Raw genomic sequence first — 19300 nt, 5'->3', positions numbered from 1 at the left:
ACATAAAAAAAAACTATTACAAACTTCCCAAACTTTTAAATATAAAACTAAAAATCAACGATAAAATAAATTTTTGTAAAATGTTCTAGACATTAAACTCCTCTGGAACAAACACCTTGAATACAAACTAAATAAAGCAACGATCGCCTTCTGTCAAAGCAAACAAAAAGATGCTAGGCGTTAAATAGACCCAATTTATCGCCTATAATAACAGTATTGCTATATAACGCTACTTCCATTGTACTTTTCGAAAGTGCGACGCTGGATTCACCGTTGGACGCAAAATACGGATTGCAGACAGTCCAAAATGGCACTATTAGCAGTAAACCCTCGAGTCGCAAAGCGACTTCTAAGCCTCAACAGAATTTATCTCAACATAGTGATAGGGACAATTACGGGCCAGTGTCTCCCAAAATAAACATCTCTTTATCCTTGGCGCGACTGACAGAGTCTGGTTCAACGCAGAGCAGTCAGTCACGTAGTCCTGGAACTACTATTACTCATGTATTCAAAAAATATCGTACGATAGTAATTTACCATCATATGTCGTTATTAAATAATTTTCGTGAACTCAAAATATGAATTAGTATCTGCTGTCAATGTCAAATACTGACAATGTGTAGAAACTGTTACTCCAGACGCGGGAACTGAAATTTTACAAAAAACAATCATAATCTGTGCGAACTGGGAAACCAAGGAAACTTAAATAATTATAACACATAAACTTTTAAAATTTAATACGACAACAAATTGCGTTATAGTTTGTGAATATCACAATTTAGTCGAATGTTTATATTAAATAAATAGTAGTTCCTTTCTAAACCGGCAAGGATATGGAATCTACAACATCAGTGTCTAAGGTTTGTAAGCTCTCTATAATCCAATAAAATCTGTAATATATTTTTCATTCAACTGCATATATTACTTATATTAATTAAATTATTACGTATTTCTAATTTCAGGGTGTGTTTTTATTTCCAAATGGCTACAATAATGGAAAGAAGTCCAAGAAAAAGTCGTTGTCAATATTTGAATCAACGTTTTCTAATGAATTGTGGTATACGTCATTTAAAAGGAATTGGGATGCTGTCGAAGACCAGCTAAAGGTAAGGTTGTTTGTTGTAGCAACAATTATTTAAGAGTAGTTGTTGGATTCTTTGGATCATGTTAATGCATCGGAACAATTAGAAGCTTTCAATTGCTTTTACTTATATGTTAATGTTGTGTTTTCTGTATATCAGTACCACATATTAAATAAAAGAACTGCTGCAAATGACTCAAAATGTTCAATTTATATTTCGGAGTAATAGTAATAAATGTATATGCATTTGCATTGCAACTCTAATATGAGTTACAAAAAGATTTATTAATAAGTACATCAGTATGTCATATATTTCAGATACTCCATGAAATGACCCACAGTGTGCTCTTAAACGATATAGTAAGCTACTTAAAAATTGCACAACAGGGCAGTGAATTAAACAGTTGTGATAAAATAATACCATGTATCACATTATTAACCGGTGTGAACCAACCTGATCATGTTGATCAGTTCAAATCTCTAATAGGACTTATAAGGTTAGTATTGTAATATTAAAAAAATATATCTTCTGTATAATGAATAGTAGTAGATATATATTATATCTATTATTTTGTGTGGACCTGTTTCTAGACTGATAAGGCCCTCCCTATTATCTATAAGCCTATAGATTTAATTGCCATGCAACAGTAATACTTGTTTCGACTGTTGATTTATACATTTAGATTTATATTTAGATGCCAGTAAAGCTACAGCTGTATAACAAATCATAGGTCATAATAAGCTTTTGTAGTAAAAGTTATATATTTTACATGGAAAAGTAAACATTTATAAACAAATATGGGTAATATATTTTCAGGGAAGATGTGAGCCCCCACGTCGTTATGGTAAATTCACAAGATGCACCAACATTAAAACACTTAGTAGAAAATACAGTTTGGCAGCTTGTTAATGATGACAATTTAGTGGTATGTTATATTAATTAACGATTATCTATAACTGTCTATTAAGCACAAATAATAAAAAAGAAGAATATATTAATGTTGCCTGGAAGTGATTGCTTACCAGAGATAAAAGCATCCCATGCAGTATTCGATGTGTTTTTAATTCTTTTATGTTTTTTGTAGAAATATTTGCAATGCAAATAAAATTAATATCTTTCACTATTCAATAATATTTATTTTTACTAAGTTCAAACTATAGATGTGTATTTTCCCTACCTACAATTGATATATCTGATATGAACAAGTACAAATGTGTGGAACTATGCAAATTGTTTCTTGATTTTATTAGATTTTTCATCCAATATTAAAACAATAAAAATTACCTAACACAGTTACTCACTAAGACATCTTATTTGAATATTTCGGGGTAAAGATGATACAAAAAGAACAGATCTAATGGTATCTTTAAAAATTAACAGCATAACAATGCATAAAAACTCAACAACATACTTTCAACTTAAGTAATTTTGCTAGTTAGTGTGCATCCTTAAGAAAACCGCTTAAAACACAATTGCAATATTAAGTAATAATTTTTTTTACAGGATGACTTAGAAGAAAGCTTTGATGAGTCACATAAGCCTAAATTAAAGAAAAGTCGTTGTACCATGAAGACTTTACAGAGTTGGTATAACGATAATCTTGTAAAATCTCCAAAGAAATGGAAAAAGTCACAACATTCTCTAGTTGTTATAATACCGGACTTTGAAAGCTTCAATTCTAATGTTCTACAGGATTTTGTTATGATAATAAGGTATTGTAAAATTCGAGTTAATTTTGTTGGTATTGGTTAGCTCTTTAGTTTCCAAAATTACCTAGCCAATGAGTTGATAACCAAAGAATCCTTAGTATTCAAAAAATTCATAATGCTAATGGTGAATGGTTATTGGTAGAAATAGTGTTATAATAATAGATTGTAGTCAGTACCCAATTTGTAGCAATAAATCTTTGAATATTAGTAATAAAAACTTATTAAATGATAATGGAAAGCATCTTTCTTAGGTACTCTTCATTATTTTGATAGAATTTCCCTTGACTCATTGGGAGTTTGTGTTAACTAATATTGTAATAATAATATTCTAGCCTTTATTTAGATTGACTTACGTCTGTACCATGTATGTACCACACATAAACATAGTTTATTAAAAAAACTATTCTAATATTTGGATCTTGCTTGATTTGTTTGCCAGTTGGCAAAGGCGTCCTCCATAAAATATTGTAGATAGATTAAATGCCAAGAATATATATATTTTTTGATTATATTTTTTTTTCTGTAAAAGACTTGCTTACATAATATGTTAATTAATGTACAATTGATTTATAGTATTTTTTTTTCAGTTCTTATATTTCAACTTTGCCGGTAGTACTTATTTTTGGTGTGGCGACATCTGTCTCTGCATTGCATAAATCTTTTCCTTACCAAGTTTCATCAAAGCTCCTTATAAAAGTATTCCATTCACAGCCCTCTCATGTTTATATGAATCAAGTTAGTATGTTTTTGTTTTTTTTTAATATAATTTGTAAAATAATAATAATTTGTCTTGTTTTCCTTTTTGCTTAATACATTTGTCTAGTACAAAAAATATTAATATAGGTGAGATATTGATCGAGTAGGTATAGGTCAATAACCCTGTGTCTCTCTGTATATAAAATTGCCACTGCAAATAATATTTAAAAAAAAATATATATGCCAAAATAAATAATAAAATAATCGAATTCAGTAAAAGTATTTTAATTACCCATTTAAATCTACTAAAAAGGCTGGTAACATACTTGCGATCTTCCTGCTGTTGTAGGTGTCAATCGCCCCGCCTGGTCGTATGACATAAAAAAACTGAATTCTGATCTGGTATTTCTTTTTTTGTAGTTTTGTTTATTCAATAATAGTATCTATTGATTCAAGTCAAACGTTGTATGGAGATTTGCCTCATGATGATTTAATTAGTTCCCTTGCTGCCAGACTTAAGCTCTTATAATCTCCTATTTTATATATATATATTTTTCTATGTTAAGTCTTATATCCCAAAAAAAAAAATTTATTAAATTATAGTGCCAAATGACTATAACTATAAAAGTGTTTTAATCAACTTCAGAAAACCATAGTGGAGGTTGTCAATTTGTTTTTTTTTATATTTATGGCGTCAAAAACAATAGTTTGGCGCCATTTATTGATATTCTATTTATTACGTTCAAAATAAGTTTGAGATAATTTAATGTCTATGCCTTGGATATCATAGATTTTGGGGTTTGAGACAAGCGGGTTTTCTCACGATGTTTGCCGTATGTGAAAGTGTTATTGCGAACATAGAAAAAACAATCTATTTGTATGAGAGTCGCACTCTTACAACACATAAACAAAATGTAGTTGCTTTATATGGATTTTCTTTATTACAGGTTTTGGAAAATATATTCTTAACACATTCAAGTCCATTTCACTTATCGGGAAAAGCGTTTGAGCTGTTGACGGATGTCTTTCTGTTTTACGATTTTTCTGTTACTGGAATTATTCAAAGTATTAAGGTAAGAATTTCACCGATGTTGATATGAATATGTGGGTTTGCTAATCTCAGAAACCCCACTTGGGTTTGAATTAAAGAATATCTTTCATTATATCATAGCATATATTAGGTCCTTACATTTGAAATTGACGTTTTGTATGGGAGGAACAAAAAGTCGAATATTTTTAAATATAATAAATTTTATTAATCCAAGTATGAACCATTGTTTTCTATGCACTTTTTTCCATCTCATAGGTAGTTCATTGATCCCTTTACTAAAAAGTACCAGTCGGACGGTAATCAATAAAATCTGTGAAGGCGATTTGGACTGCCCCATCATATCAAAAAATGGTAATCTGTTGGAGCAAGGTCCGGGGAGTACGGAGGATGTCTTAGATATTCCAGTTGAAGCTCTTCTAATTTGGTATCCGTCTGTTGTGCAGTGTGTGGTCTAGCGTTGTCGTGAAGTAGCAGTGGCACGGAGCGATTGACCAGCCTAGGCTGTTTAGCCGCTAGCTTTTCCATCATGGTTTGCAATTGCTGATAATAAACATCAGCCGTAATTGTCTGGCCAGATTTGAGAAAACTGCAATGAACAATACCGGAACTAGTCCACCAAACGCTTACAAGTAACTTTTTTGGGGTTAATTTTCGCTTGGGGCAGGATTTGGCTGGCTGGCCAGGATCCAACCATTGCGCTGAGCGCTTCCGATTATCGTAAAGAATCCATTTTTCATCACAGGTAATGATTCGGTTTAAAATACCTCCATTATTGTGCCGGTTCAGTAATGTAACGCAGCAGTCGACGCGCGTTTGCCGGTTTGCTTCAGTCAATTCGTGAGGTACCCACCTTTCAAGCTTTTTAATCTTCCCAATTTGCTTTAAGTGAATTAAAACAGTTTTATCACTAACACCGCAGGCTGCAGCTAACTCGGACGTGGTTTGCAATGGATCCGCTTCCACAATAGCCTTCAATACTTCATTATCAACTTGGGTCTCAGGCTGTCCACGGGGCTTGTTCTGCAGGTCGAAATTTCCAGAACGAAAACGTTGGAACCAAAAACGAACTGTGTTTTCTTTTGCAACATGACCGCCATACACATCATTCACCCTTCGAGTCGTTTCCGCAGCACTAGTGCCACGGCGGACCTCATACTCGTAAATAATGCGATACTTAGTTTTCCATTTCGTAAAATGAGTGCAAATGACGCAAACAGATAAAAACAGATGAAAAAAACAATTTTTTTAACTAATTTAAAAGTCCTCGCATCAGATTTTTTCTTGAAAATTGAATCTATATAAATAAAAATGAATCGCAAAATATGTTGTTAACTCGAAGACGGCTGGACCAATTCTAGTATTCTAGTATTTATTTCTCGATTCTAAGGGTGGTTTTTATGAAAAGAAAAAATTAAAAGATTTTTTTTATTTCGTAAAATCGATTGGTCTATAGGGTTGCATAGGAAAATGTAGCTGCACCAGTAAAAAAATATACTTTTGAGGGATATTTATCTTCGTATGTACGGTGTTTACCCATTTATCCGACCTTATTTATTCTCGGTTCAGTGTGCTACTGCGAGCTTGGAGAATTCGCGCTTGTGATGTTACGTAATAAAATTGTTACACAGCAGTCATTCGGCAGTACTACAATGCCTTAAGTTTAATGTGCCTTATAGGTACGTCAAAATGCGACATCGTCCGCCGTCACTTCATCTGTCTACAGCTAAGCTAACTGCACATATTTTACTTGAAAATACCTGTATATACGATTCGCTGTATTATAGTATAGTAGACGTTTTTTTTAGTTTCCGTTGAGTGAACTTACAAAACTTCTATTATTTGTTAGTGCATATAGTTGTTAGTTAATTTTATAATGTAATTTTCGTAATTAATTTCGTAACTTTTACTATTTGTAGTGCGCTTTTGTCGTTTTGAAGTTTTAGGACAGGCATAAACTAAAAAAATATTAATGCAAGACGGTTGCGGATGAATGAAAAATATTTCCTTTTCAGTACTGTATGATGGACTTCTTCTATGCTGATAGTATTAAATCATTATGCGGTGATCGAGAGGAATTAAACGCTAAGATCTCAAAATTAACATCGGATGATCTGGAAAATATAAGACGTCTTCTATCGTTCAGGCCATTTCTAGAAGTACAGGATTGTCAAACGAAGATCGGTCTTTTCGAAGACGATAATTTCTTCAAAGAGATCCTACAGGAGGAGCTGCACAATTTGCATGATTATCTGTTTAGTTTTTATCTGTCTCTAAGATTGTTAGCTGTGTTTGTTAAGGATTTGCCGAAAAACGTCATGGGGAAGTCGGTGGGTGCTGTAATTTCTTAATTAGTTTTGTAAAAAAATATTAGTTTAAAAAACAAAATTCCTTTGCGTGAAATTCTAAATCTCCAATACTTAACTCAATTTTCGATTATTACGTTGTCTACACGATTTTAACCCTTTATATTTATAAACGGGAAGGACATGCCGCCCATGGACACTCAATGCCAGAGAGCTCGCGAATGCGTTGCCGGCATTTTTAGAAACCTTTTTAGAGTCAGCAGCAGAAATACTACAATGGGATGGGCCATTGAAGTATTTCCGAAATTGAAGTATTTGAAAATAAACCCGTTTCTTATATAAAGTATAATGTAGACAACGTATTAACCTGAAGTGGGGTCCTACATAGTGGTGGTGCGCGACAAAAACTGCCTTCAAAAGCTCAGTTATGGAACGAAGGACGTCGATACGGGTGGAATTTCGTATTCTGCCTTCGACATCTGATGATGAAAGTTCTGTATCTGTTTTGTGATTTGTTTTCTCTATTAGACAAGTAGGTAATCAGTCTTCTGTGCCTGACAAACGCAGTCTACGTTTTCTTTCCCCGTACAAGTGTTAAATACGCACACAGATATGTCCGAGCAGAGTTTTCTCAGTTAAGCCGCTAGGCCAACACTGCACTGAATATATGTTATATTTTTTACTCAGTCCTTATGACGTATAAATTATAAAGAAATTTACTGTTTTCATAATCATTTCTTTATAGACTACAATTATCCGGTAACCGAAATAGCATACTTCAAAACTGACCTAATTGCACTCTTTTAACTTCAGTTCTCTTCTGTCTCTCTCTGTCAAATCAAGTTTGCGCTATGACGAAAAGGGACAATTGACTTAATCGGCTTTCTATTTTAGGTCAGAGAAATATACGCAAAATGTGCCGCAGAGCACATAGTCAAAACAGAAGCTTTCAAAGAAAGCATGCAATTGATAAACTTTCAGTCCAAAGTGCAATTACTGGAGACAATTCAAAGTGCAATTGAAGTCGTGAATAACGCCCTACAAAACACCTCCCCGGGACCGTTGCGATCTCCAACGAAAAATATGTTAAACAAATCCATTAATAGCTTGGGTGAGGAGTTTGTTAAAAACATTAAAATACATTTTGCGATATTTCGGCGGCAAATCGGTAATGCCAGTACGGAGGTGACGGTTCAAGAGGAGGACGATGATGATTTCGATTTGAGAGGCAGTCGATACAAATTGAAAGAGGTTGGTTATGGCATATTTAACGCTTATTTCGTAATACACAATAAAAAAGTCGGTAATGTCTGTAAAGTCGGTTTTCTGACGATAGTTGAACGTGACGTCATAAGAAAAAACTGATGAAATGGTTGCTTTTTCATAAGAAAATTTTTCATTTTATTTGTTTGATAGATATGTTGTATGGATATAGAGAAGTAGGTAAATGGAAATCACAATTGAATTGATCAAGTTACATTTATTTGTACGCATAAATACATAAAATTATGTAAACATTTTTTTTCCATCGCTCACTCAAGTAGGACTCACTCTTAATAATAAAGATATAATGAATCACGCATCTGGATCAAACTCTTTACGTGAGTCACCCCTCCACCTCGTGGTTACGCTTTACGAATTTATGAAAATTGATTAAAAATTAATAAAAACAACTATCGAAGTAATACCTTATTCGGCTGTGTTGTGTGATGCTGTAGTAAGATGTATGTGGAGCGATAGCTGAATATGTTTTTTTAAACAAATTTAGGCTTATCTTGACTTAAAATAATAACAAAGCCCGTTTTTTTTCCAATCTTTACAATTGTTTACCACATATAGTTTAAAAAGTCCATTGGTTCACAGCCTAGGATCAAACCTGGGATGAAAGTTGTAACCAATATCCCAACACCTGCTCTTTTATACATAAAGAATATATAACTCAACAGCTAATTCTATTTAGTTACTAAAATAAACACGCTTTTTACGCTTATTCCTCTTATAAACAAATAGGCTTAAATCCGATAGGATGTAGGCCTATACGACAGAGATATCTGTCTCTTAGTATTTGTCGTCGAGCAAGCACACTAAAAAACATTCCTGTACCATATTCTTGCTAAAAAATATTATTATTATTATTATTAAAAAAAATTTTTTTATTAAAATAATTTTCAGAAACTCCTAAAAGCAACGAGGGTTGATAGAGTCCAATCGGAATTTATGATGATCAGATCCCGTTTCGTGAATTATTTGGAGGAGATATTTGAGAAGTCGTTACTCCCGCCTCACACGCAGACATTTCACGAGATCCTGTTCTTCTCTGAGGTGTCGAATGTCAAGAAGCAGATCATTGGTGCTCCGAGAGGCGCCTTGCACGTTGCGCTTAGCAACCCACAGTGTTATTTACAGGTAATGTATGTAATTGCGGTCCGGATATCGCGTTGTGGAAGTATTCTCGTAAAACCGTTTGAACTATTCAAAAACTAGAACCATGAGTTTATTTTATTTGATTTGTTATTTTGTATATACAATCTCTAGACAGTTAATTAAAAATCGATATTCAATCAAGTCGCTAAAGTTCCGTCAGACAAGTGAGTGAACGAAACGTTTAACGAGTTTCCTAAACGTTCCTAGGCAACAAGACTAACCTAACCTAACCATTTACAATAAAACAAAACACGGGACTTCCAAGCTCTCAGTTCTTCATGATCACACCGAAATAACAATAACAAATTTAATAATCACGCCGGAGTCTTGTTTCACATTGTTAATCAACACGCTGGCTTTCGGTCAGACAGATAGTTAAACGTTTTCGACGCTGCTTTATTTAAATCAAAATGCTGCAAAGTCGCTAGCACTTGATTGACAATCTACATTTAATGAACTCTCTAGAGATTCAATTAACTCTCTGATTTAACTACTTTACTGCGACATATACAAGAAAATTGTGTAATTACAGCCGCCAACTATTCTGTATCGACATAATAAAACGTAATATCTCCTTCAGCAGTAATTGTTAAGGGATTTTGTTTATAATTTATTTATTTAAATAATCTGTGGTAAATATAATTCAAATTTCCCGCCTTAATAGAATGTTATTGTCAATGTTAGATGACTCTCTCGCTCTCGGAGGCCCTCTCGCTCACACACTGTTCGGCCTTGTTTATTGAGCTTTTATTTTTCAAATATTAAATGAATGATTTATTAATATAATTATCAGTTTTATTTCAATGATTTGAAATGTAATAGATCTCTAGGTATATAAAATTCTCGTGTTACAATGTTCGTTCCCATACTCGAAACGGCTCGACCGATGCTTATGAATGTTTTTATGCATATTCAGTAAGTCTGAGAATCGGCTACTATCTATCTTTCAAACCCCTAAGTGATAAGGGGTGTGCACCCCAAAAAAATATTTGTCTTCCCTCTACGGTCAACCCCCAAACTGTTAACCTAACCTAACCTAACTGAACTAAAAAAATGTTTCCGGGTCAGCTAGTATATATAATAATGGTTTTGGTTAACGACTCGATTATTAGCGGTCGTATTTCAAAAGGTATCTCAAGTTCCAACCTCTATTCCAATATGTCAAAGTTCAATTATAATAGAATAACGTTCTAAAATACTTTATGTGGTCGAAAATATTTTTATTTAAATAATTTTACAGTGTAAATGCTGCACCCTGCCGGCCCTGGAGAGCGTGTCAGATACAATCCCGGATGTGAGTCTGGCTTATAAGCTTCACCGCGAGTGCGGAAAGCACATCAACCTGTACGACTGGCTCCAGGCTTTCGCCGCCATCCTTTGCCCTGACAGTGAAGATCCTGCACACGACACCAATATTCAGTAAGTTGCTTTTAACTATAAAGTGCTTTTAATTATTTTTGGAAGTGAATATTTTATTTGTGTTTTAAAAAGAGTTTCATCAAAATCGGTTTAGCATTCGAGTACTATACGGAATACATTAAGCACGTTATTGTATTTAATACTAGCTTTTTTTTAAAAAAAAAATGGGGGCCAAACGGGCAGCAGGCTCACCTGATGTTGAGTGATACCGCCGCCCATGGACACTCAATGCCAGAGGGCTCGCAAGTGCATTGCCGGCCTTTTAAGAATTTGTACGCTCTTTTTTTGAAAGACCCTAAGTCGAATTGGTTCGGAAATACTTCAGTGGGCAGCTGGTTCCACATACCTGTGGCAGGGTGCCACGCTTTTCTGAGGCACATTGCGATTGAATGATCGAGAAATGAGATGCAAAACAAAAAATACATTTCATATAAGATTAATATTGCAATACTTGTGGATATACAATATTTTTTTTGGTTTTCCTCTGACTGCGTTGATATAAAGACTATCTGGTTTCCCACTCGGGAACACGCATCATACAGTTGTCCATCTAAATCTAAACCACACAAGTCTAAAGATTGACCTTGAGCTTTATTGGTGATTGGTTGGTCCTTCTGTGTGGAGAGTGCGACCGCCCAAATTAGATTTGGTGAATGGCTCAGTTCAATCACGACACTATCACACCAAAGTTCCTTGATTTAAGTGAATATTTATTATGTACTAGCAGCCCCCGTGAACTTCGTTTCTCCTTAATGTGGTTTTAGTTAGCCTTAATACCCTGACACGAAATAATAATTTCACTGTATTATCGTCACTATAATTTGAATTTGATTTACACTTCGGTCTAAGTAACACGTGGTTGGCTATGCTAACACCAAAAATTTAAAAAGTAGAAATAATTGAATTTCACGGTATTTCGTTTACTACAAAACAAATTAAATTTATACTTTAGCCTCAATAACACGTGGTAATCATGATATTGAATTGTAGCTTATATGACGTTTGTCGGTCGAAAAGCATTGACATCTGTTAGAATGTTTTGGAGTTAACAGATAATTGTGAGAGTCAATTAATTATGGACAAATAATTTGCAATAAAATAAAATTGCGACTATAATTAAAGATCTAAGCTATCCTATCTCTTAAGTTGGACCAGACTGCTCACGGTGTGCCAATTTAATTTAAAATCGGTTAAGTAGTTTAGCAGTCCATCGCGGACAAACATCGTGACAGGAGATTTATATATATTAAGATTATTATACAATCAGAATTAGATGATTTTTTTTCTAAATAAACGATGTAATTGGGAACGAATATTGTTGTTTTGATACAAAAGGAGACTTCAGCAACACGTAGACCCCCTAACTTCGGGCCTCTTGGAAACGACTGGCTATGTGTATCGGCTGAAGAGGGCGAAAGTTGCTGCAGTCTTATAGTTTATGAATTATGGAGGGAAATGAAAAAATATTGTATTTGCGTTCCCTAATTGCCATCTTTTTATAAAATCTGATAAGAGCCAAGAGGCTGATTGCAGATAGACAAACGTTAAAAATTAAAAAAAAAATGTGACTGCGCCAATACAATTGCGGTTGTCAGCGAGTTTTCCTCGCTTCCGGCATATAGCGCGGTCACTGGTACACAGCGGATCGTTAAAAATGCAAAAAATAGATAAAAACAATCCTTGATGCCTATATATCATGCTAAAATTTCAGCTCGATCGGTGCAGAACTTTTTGAGTTTTTGAAGCATACACAAACCAACATTACAATTTTAAATATATAATAGATTAGTACAGGACCTCCGATGGAGTGAAGGTCTGTTCCAGATTCTTCCATTTCTCGTCTTCGCTTCTATTGGCCAATATTTCCCCACTATCTCTTTTATTTCATCTTCCCAGGATTCTGCTTTTCTTGTCACTGGGCCATTATAAGGGTCATTTAGCATATCCAATTTTATTTATAAGCGCCTTAATAAAAATTCACGTTTGGTATCCATATGAGATATATGGAAATATGGAGATCTTAAATATAATGCAATACGAAATGTCAAATGATCATGAAATAGATACAGAAATCTGAGGCCCAGACCTGAAAAAGAAAGCATTTATTTATTTTATTTTCCGAAATATACCACAAAATATACTCGTTTTGAAAATTCTAACAAATATACACGTTAGGGACCGTTCAAGTACTACGTCACGCAAGTTTTGTTGATTCTTGAACCCCCCTCCCCATGTAACGCGCCGTAACGTTTTTCTGTACCCAATAGTCGTAACGTTTTACAAGGAAAGCTCCCCCACACCCTTACACCCAAATGATATATATATAATAAAAACACACACACTCAAATGATATATGTATAATAAAAACACACACACTCAAAAGATATATGTATATTAAAAGGTCGACCACTAGAATTCCCTGTGTTCTAGTCCATTTGTTATATTCATGATTTAAGATACTTGTAATAAATTCTGCATTATTTCAATTATAATTAAAGAAGAATGTTTTTTGAACATATGACAGGCTGAGATGTTGTTAGTGTATGAAGTTTTGAAAGTGGTTGAAATGGCCTCTGAAAGATAAAAAAGGCATTTCCCGCGTGTTGGGTGGCTTATATGTAGGCTTGCGTTTATTTATTTATTTCGTAATCCTACATATTTAACAAAAAACACTTATTAAAACTTAAAGGTAGCAAAAGGTGGAATACATACTATATAAACGTTCAAACATTTTCGAAACTTAAAAAGGAAGAATTCTATAAATGTTATCAAATACATTCAACTAAGTAATACCTAATTCGGCTGTGTGTGTGATGGAGTGTATGTGGGGGTATGTACGTGAGTGTATGAACGTAAGGGTGAGCTAATGATGCAGGGGATTTAGCGCTATGAATATTGTTAATACTTCTTATTAGCATATTCCGCGATAGCTTAAATAGCGGTCGTCGTACAAAACAGAATTTTTTGCATAGTTGCTTTTGTTGTCAAAAACGTGAAACAAAACATGATTATATCTAGTAGGTAGATGTATGTAGTTGTGTGGTCGGTGTTTGTTTCCAAATCATATAGTTTTCTAAGCTTTTGAACATTTTTTTGTGACGAATGTGGACTCGAACACATGACCTCTGGGCGTCCGTTTCCTCAGTACAGGATATAATTGGGACAGGTTGTGTTTATTTTTTAAGTCGATAGTCATTTTTTTGTAGTTTAAAACTAGTATCAACGTTAGTGTATATATATATTTATTTATAATAGATCGCCAACGCTCGACTCACTGATACATCGATACAAGAAATATTAAGAAAAACAATTAAAGACAATCATACCATACAGGGTATAATAAAAAGAAGTAAAACAAAACAATAATATAAAAACTAAACGAAAATCGATTTTAAAGTAACTACTGCAACTACAGACCTAGATCGTTTAACAGAATGCACAATCTCAGTGCGTTTTGGACAAAACACGTTCTCCGGAAAAGAGGGAGAAATGGATATCTACGAAAATCAATTTAAAATAGAAATTTAAATTTGGTTTAAAGTTGTATATATTTTGGCATGTTTGCCTTAAATTTATAAATACATTACGAACGTTAACTAGTATGGCATATAGTTATACCACTGTAATCACATGAATTATGCAAAAGGCAAATAAAAGGCAGACAAAACAAATAAGATTATTAAAATGTTTAATCTTCCGCAAGTTATTTTACGTCTAGTTAGGTCCGTGACGACCTGTTGTCAAATTAATACACAAGTGCAGGGCTACTGTGTAATAACAACAATTTCCTCAATAGACCACATGTTACACGAAGATAATTATGACGTCGTGTAACAATAAAAAAATTCATATCCATGACACGGATGTCTTAACTTGAAATTACGTGGTAGCTTAATGCAAAATCGGAATCGCTAATGAAGTTGCGGAGTAGGCCTACCGGTGAGGGAATTATCGCAAATAAATATTCTGTCTGCAAAGTGGATCATTACTTACTTAAAATTAGTTAGTAACGGAATACCGTAAGTAAATAAATTATAAAAATTAAATACATTTTTACGTTTATGTAAATACTCAACCGCATCTATTCGATGCGATGAAATCACAATCTGATAGAAAGATACGAAAGTCGAAACGGAAGGTATTTTTTCTTCATACAAGACATTTTAAATTTTGCCACCGGTCACTAAGAGGGTTGTGACATCAGGTCTATCAATAAATTCATTCTAAATTAGCAGATTTATTAAATTGTATTTAATTTTTTTTACAACGTGATGACAAACGTGATTAAAGGTTGTGGTTCAAGGCTTTTGCGTCGTTAAAGAGCTGTTTTTTGCTAGTAAATGTGTAAGATTAATAAAATTGTATGATTGTTATTTCGATGACATTATAAGGAAAATAATATTCTGTACGATATCCGTTTATTAGCCCTGAACAAAATATATGCTAGGTAATTAAAGGTGTGGTGAACGTGAATGCCATTGTTGGTACCCGGAAATGTAATATATATTTATTTACTATAATATATATTTGATTAAACACATACACATAAAGCCAGTGCCAGGTTTTGGTATGCCTGACTTCTGTGCTTCACACGCGCCGTCGACGTTTAGGGGTATAAGATATGCTGATTTCCTGACAAAGTTTTCCTTCACCATTCGAACGATTATAATGCGTGTATAAACGGAAAAGTTAATTGGTGCGTTGCCATTCGATTCTACCAAGGATAAGAATTGCACGTTCAAGCCACTAGACCAGTGGTGGTCACTGAAAATGAAGTGACTACTTAATAAAAGGTGTAAGAACCCTCAAAGTACTCATTTCGTCACAGCCTATACTAAAATTTTAGAAAAAAAAACAAGTCTTTGAGTACAGAATGGGGTAAAAATATTGCCAAAGTAGACAATATCGATGTACGTATTATGAGCTCAAAGCTGCTGAAGAACGTTCTAAGAAGAAAAGTTTGATGGCTCTTACAGACCTGTAGAAAACCAAAATGTAAAAAAATAATAATGACTCAACGATATTTTGTCTCTCAATAAACAATGCTAGAATGTACAAAACGATTGTAGTTTATATGTGTACAAAAAATAATCAATAGGAATTTAATTATATCCTGCATATTTATTTAATAAATTTACTCTAACTTAATTAGCGCGTTTTTATTAGTCTCGAAAGCGAAACACCAAAAATCTAACAAAATAATTGTAAATTGCTTTAAAACATAATAGAATATTATAAAATATTATTAGCGACAATTTTAGTTACGTGTTTAGTGATGGAATTTAAAGAAAACGACCGTGTTGTGTTGTATCCACATGATACACATGACTCTGATAATCCACATGAGTTAGTCTGTCTTACCGTGTTAAATTTTTTTTGACACGAATAATCCATAGACACATGAAATCCAATATATTTTTCTTTTGTTCTTCATTTAAACATTCAATCGTGTTACACATAATTTTTTTGACGAATCACCATCCAACAATTTGAGCACGTTTCGCTCGTTTGTGATTGGTCTATATTTGTAGACTGTTAACCAATCACGACTAATTGATCGTCTTTGGTTTAATTATTTACTAAACATATTTGTTACAGAGTGAGATTCACCCGGGCGGTGGCTGAATTACAGTTTCTTGGATTCATAAAAACCTCGAAAAGGAAGACTGATCACGTTATGAGGCTAACTTGGTGATATTTGTATTGAATAAAGTGATTGTGGGTTTTGCATGAATTGGTCGTTTTATTAGTTCTACTATGCAAATATTGTAAACTGACCTATTATAAATATACTTTTAGCTTGATTAATTTAAATATTGACGGAATTTGATAATATTAATAAAGCATTAAGATTTTTTTGTAAAAAAATTGTAATGGCAAATATTTATTTAAACTAGCAAGTTAAAACACAGGAATGTTAAATAGAGACATTTCATCAGAATAGAAGTGTTTAAAAAACAAAATTAAAAATACATTTATTCGTTGTCACGATAATACGATAAAACTACGCTAAGCTCCGCCATTCTTGAGTTTAAATAAATACCATTTTAAATATGAAAAATTGATGTTTATATATTTAATGAGTAATTTTTTAACGTGTTTACGTCCGCATGCGCTAGACTTAAAAATTGCGGGACTGCAGGGTTTTTTAATATCACAGTGGACCAGTACTTTAGATTTGCACTAGTTAGGCCAAAAAAACCTTATGAAACCTCCATGACATTCATAATACGACGAAAAGTTTAAAACCAGTTCTCATTACGGATCGTGCTGTTCTTGTAATGTCCTAATACGTTGACTTGCTGCCTCCACACTGCTCTATCCTCAGCATTAGGGATGTTGAGACTCAATATTGTCTTAATGTGGTCAGACCAACGGGCAGGAGATAGACTCCCAACTTCTGCTGTTAATCCTCGCTACCAGATTGTTGAGACTATCCGGTTTTCTCCTCGCAATTTGGTCTAAGTAGCTAAGCTTTCGTTTGTCACTGATAGTTATATACTAGGAAGCTGTTATGAGATTATCACTCAGTATTACTTAATAAAAAATATTCATATTAAATTAAGTTCTGTAGAGTATATAGGTTTTATCACAAGCATTTATTAATATATTTTTTGCAAGCGTTACTTCATAGATAAATAAGTTATAATAATGTGTGCCTTGCAACAATTAATATAAAGGTTTGATCGCGATATTGGCGAATAAAACTGGTTACAAATAACACATTGTGACCTTTAATTATTATTATTACATAGGCCATCGTCTCAGGTGGTTAAAGAGCTTACAGCCTGGGTTCGATTTACAACTACCCAGAAACTCATCGTTACTGAAGATACAAATGTGTATATCTGCATGTCCCCCGTGTAAACATGAATTATGAAACCTTAAGTGTTTTAGGTTCCCTAAGACCCGTGAACATGAAGTAATTTGCATAAATCGTGTTCTATTGCATCCAATTTGAATTCATATTAGGCCAATAACATCTATTATAAATCTTGCCTTCCATTAAAAATATGAATTATAATATAGTCTTAAACTGAACAATCATCTAGGTCCTTTGGGTTTGCGTTGAGATGTTGGTTCGCTTCATCTTCTTTCGCATTTATAATGGGGAGTGCTCTAAAGAATTGTTGTCTAATACCTGCCTTTTAAGAAATGGTAGGCTCTTTTCTTGAAGGACTGTAAGTCAAATTGGTTTGGAAATATGTACTTCAGTGGGAAAGGTTACACATACTGGTAGTGCGCGGCAAAAATGAGCGACGGGCGTTGAGGTGATACGGATGGTATTTTGTTTTCTGCCTTGACATCCGATGATGACTCAGAGGGAGTTAGGCCTTGTTCAGACACGGCGGGAACCATCACACGGGAACCGCGCCGATCTTATTTACATAGGTGTTTATATAATCGTCCACACATAATCGCGTGGTTACCGCCACTCAAGTGCTAGAAAATAGAATCGTGCGGCACCCGCGCGGTTTTATTACTACGAAGATCATCACTCAGCGTTCATTTGCGTTGCGGGCACCGCGCGATTAACATGTCACAACATGGACAAACATGCAACATGAGCTCACGACTCGCTATGGATCGCTTTGACACTGAGTTATTTATTGATGAAATGAAGAAAACACCTACAATATGGAATCTTCAGTGTGCTGATTACAAATTGGCCATGTGTGAGTCGATCCCTTAATATTGGATGCACCCAGTACTGCCTTTTCTTTAGTTTCTGTATCAAACACAGACACGCTAGTTCCTCTTCGACTTCCATCTTGAAACTGATTGCTAACTAACCGCCAATGTTTGAATAGTCGACATTTTTGCGGTACAAACACGATCTGACAATCGCGCGGTTTTCACCATGTCTTAACGAGCACTTAGAGTAATATGTAATTATGTAGTTGTGGATCAGATACATTTCTATAATAATGTTAATAAATAAGTATAACAACCTTATACCGTCTTACCACAATTATATCCCGCGCCTCTAGGTGATACGCCATGTACGTTGGCCGCTCAAAGCCAACTTAACGCAAAGGAGAGACACATTTCAGCGTCGCTGTATTGAAATCGAGATATCAACAGAAATGTGGGACACAATCTACATAGAATAGAATAATATTCCATGTATGTTGATTGATGAACTGATGAAACTAATATAAATTATTACTTTGATCCGTAAAATCCTTAATAGGCAAAACTCAGGTATACTAACCTTGAATAATTTCACGAAAGACGACCTTTGCAGAGGTTACTTTTATTTGTTTCTGGACAAGTTTTTCTAAAATCTTAAATTATGCAGATAATTTAAGCGTAACTTTAATTTTACGATTTCTTGACGTTTGACCTTTGCTTTATTAATTCTAGTGATAACTGTGGTATTTAAAATAATTTTATTTAAATATTAAATAAGAATACGACTTAGCTAAGTACGTCTAGAATGTTTTAAATATAATTATTACCTCTAATATTACGTGAGCACATTAATCATGTTCTCACTACGACGACTTGTTTAGTTTAAACTCTGTGTTAAATGATAATGTGTAGATTCTACTGAATACACCAAATGACATCATTCGCAGCTAACACCATCATATTCGGTTTATTACCCTTATC

At 33.9% G+C, this 19300-nt stretch overlaps 1 protein-coding gene and 1 long non-coding RNA gene across 3 annotated transcripts; one reads left to right on the top strand and one right to left on the bottom strand.

Moving 5' to 3' along the window:
* The first annotated feature begins 660 nt into the window (after positions 1 to 660).
* LOC123707516 (origin recognition complex subunit 3) lies at positions 661 to 16418 on the top strand. Of its 2 annotated transcripts, XM_045657615.1 has the most exons (12): positions 661 to 860; positions 963 to 1106; positions 1400 to 1578; positions 1899 to 2007; positions 2586 to 2794; positions 3379 to 3526; positions 4435 to 4560; positions 6551 to 6865; positions 7736 to 8092; positions 9014 to 9247; positions 10506 to 10684; positions 16283 to 16418. In XM_045657615.1, exons 1-12 carry the CDS (start codon positions 834 to 836, stop codon positions 16377 to 16379), a joined length of 2124 nt encoding a protein of 707 aa, XP_045513571.1. In that variant the 5' UTR covers positions 661 to 833; the 3' UTR covers positions 16380 to 16418. The 2 variants fall into 2 exon arrangements, with proteins under 2 accessions (XP_045513571.1, XP_045513572.1); XM_045657616.1 differs by lacking the exon at positions 6551 to 6865.
* Positions 10578 to 18759, bottom strand: LOC123707517. The gene is made up of 3 exons (XR_006753505.1): positions 18652 to 18759; positions 12482 to 12770; positions 10578 to 10662 (listed from the first exon to the last, which is right to left on the bottom strand). It is a non-coding gene; the product is annotated as an uncharacterized LOC123707517 (long non-coding RNA).
* Positions 18760 to 19300: the final 541 nt, after the last annotated feature.

Source organism: Pieris brassicae, chromosome 3 (assembly GCF_905147105.1).
Source record: "Pieris brassicae chromosome 3, ilPieBrab1.1, whole genome shotgun sequence".
Classification (NCBI taxonomy): domain Eukaryota; kingdom Metazoa; phylum Arthropoda; class Insecta; order Lepidoptera; family Pieridae; genus Pieris; species Pieris brassicae.
Note: the sequence above shows the minus strand (reverse complement) of the source record. Positions and strands in the feature narration are given on the sequence as shown.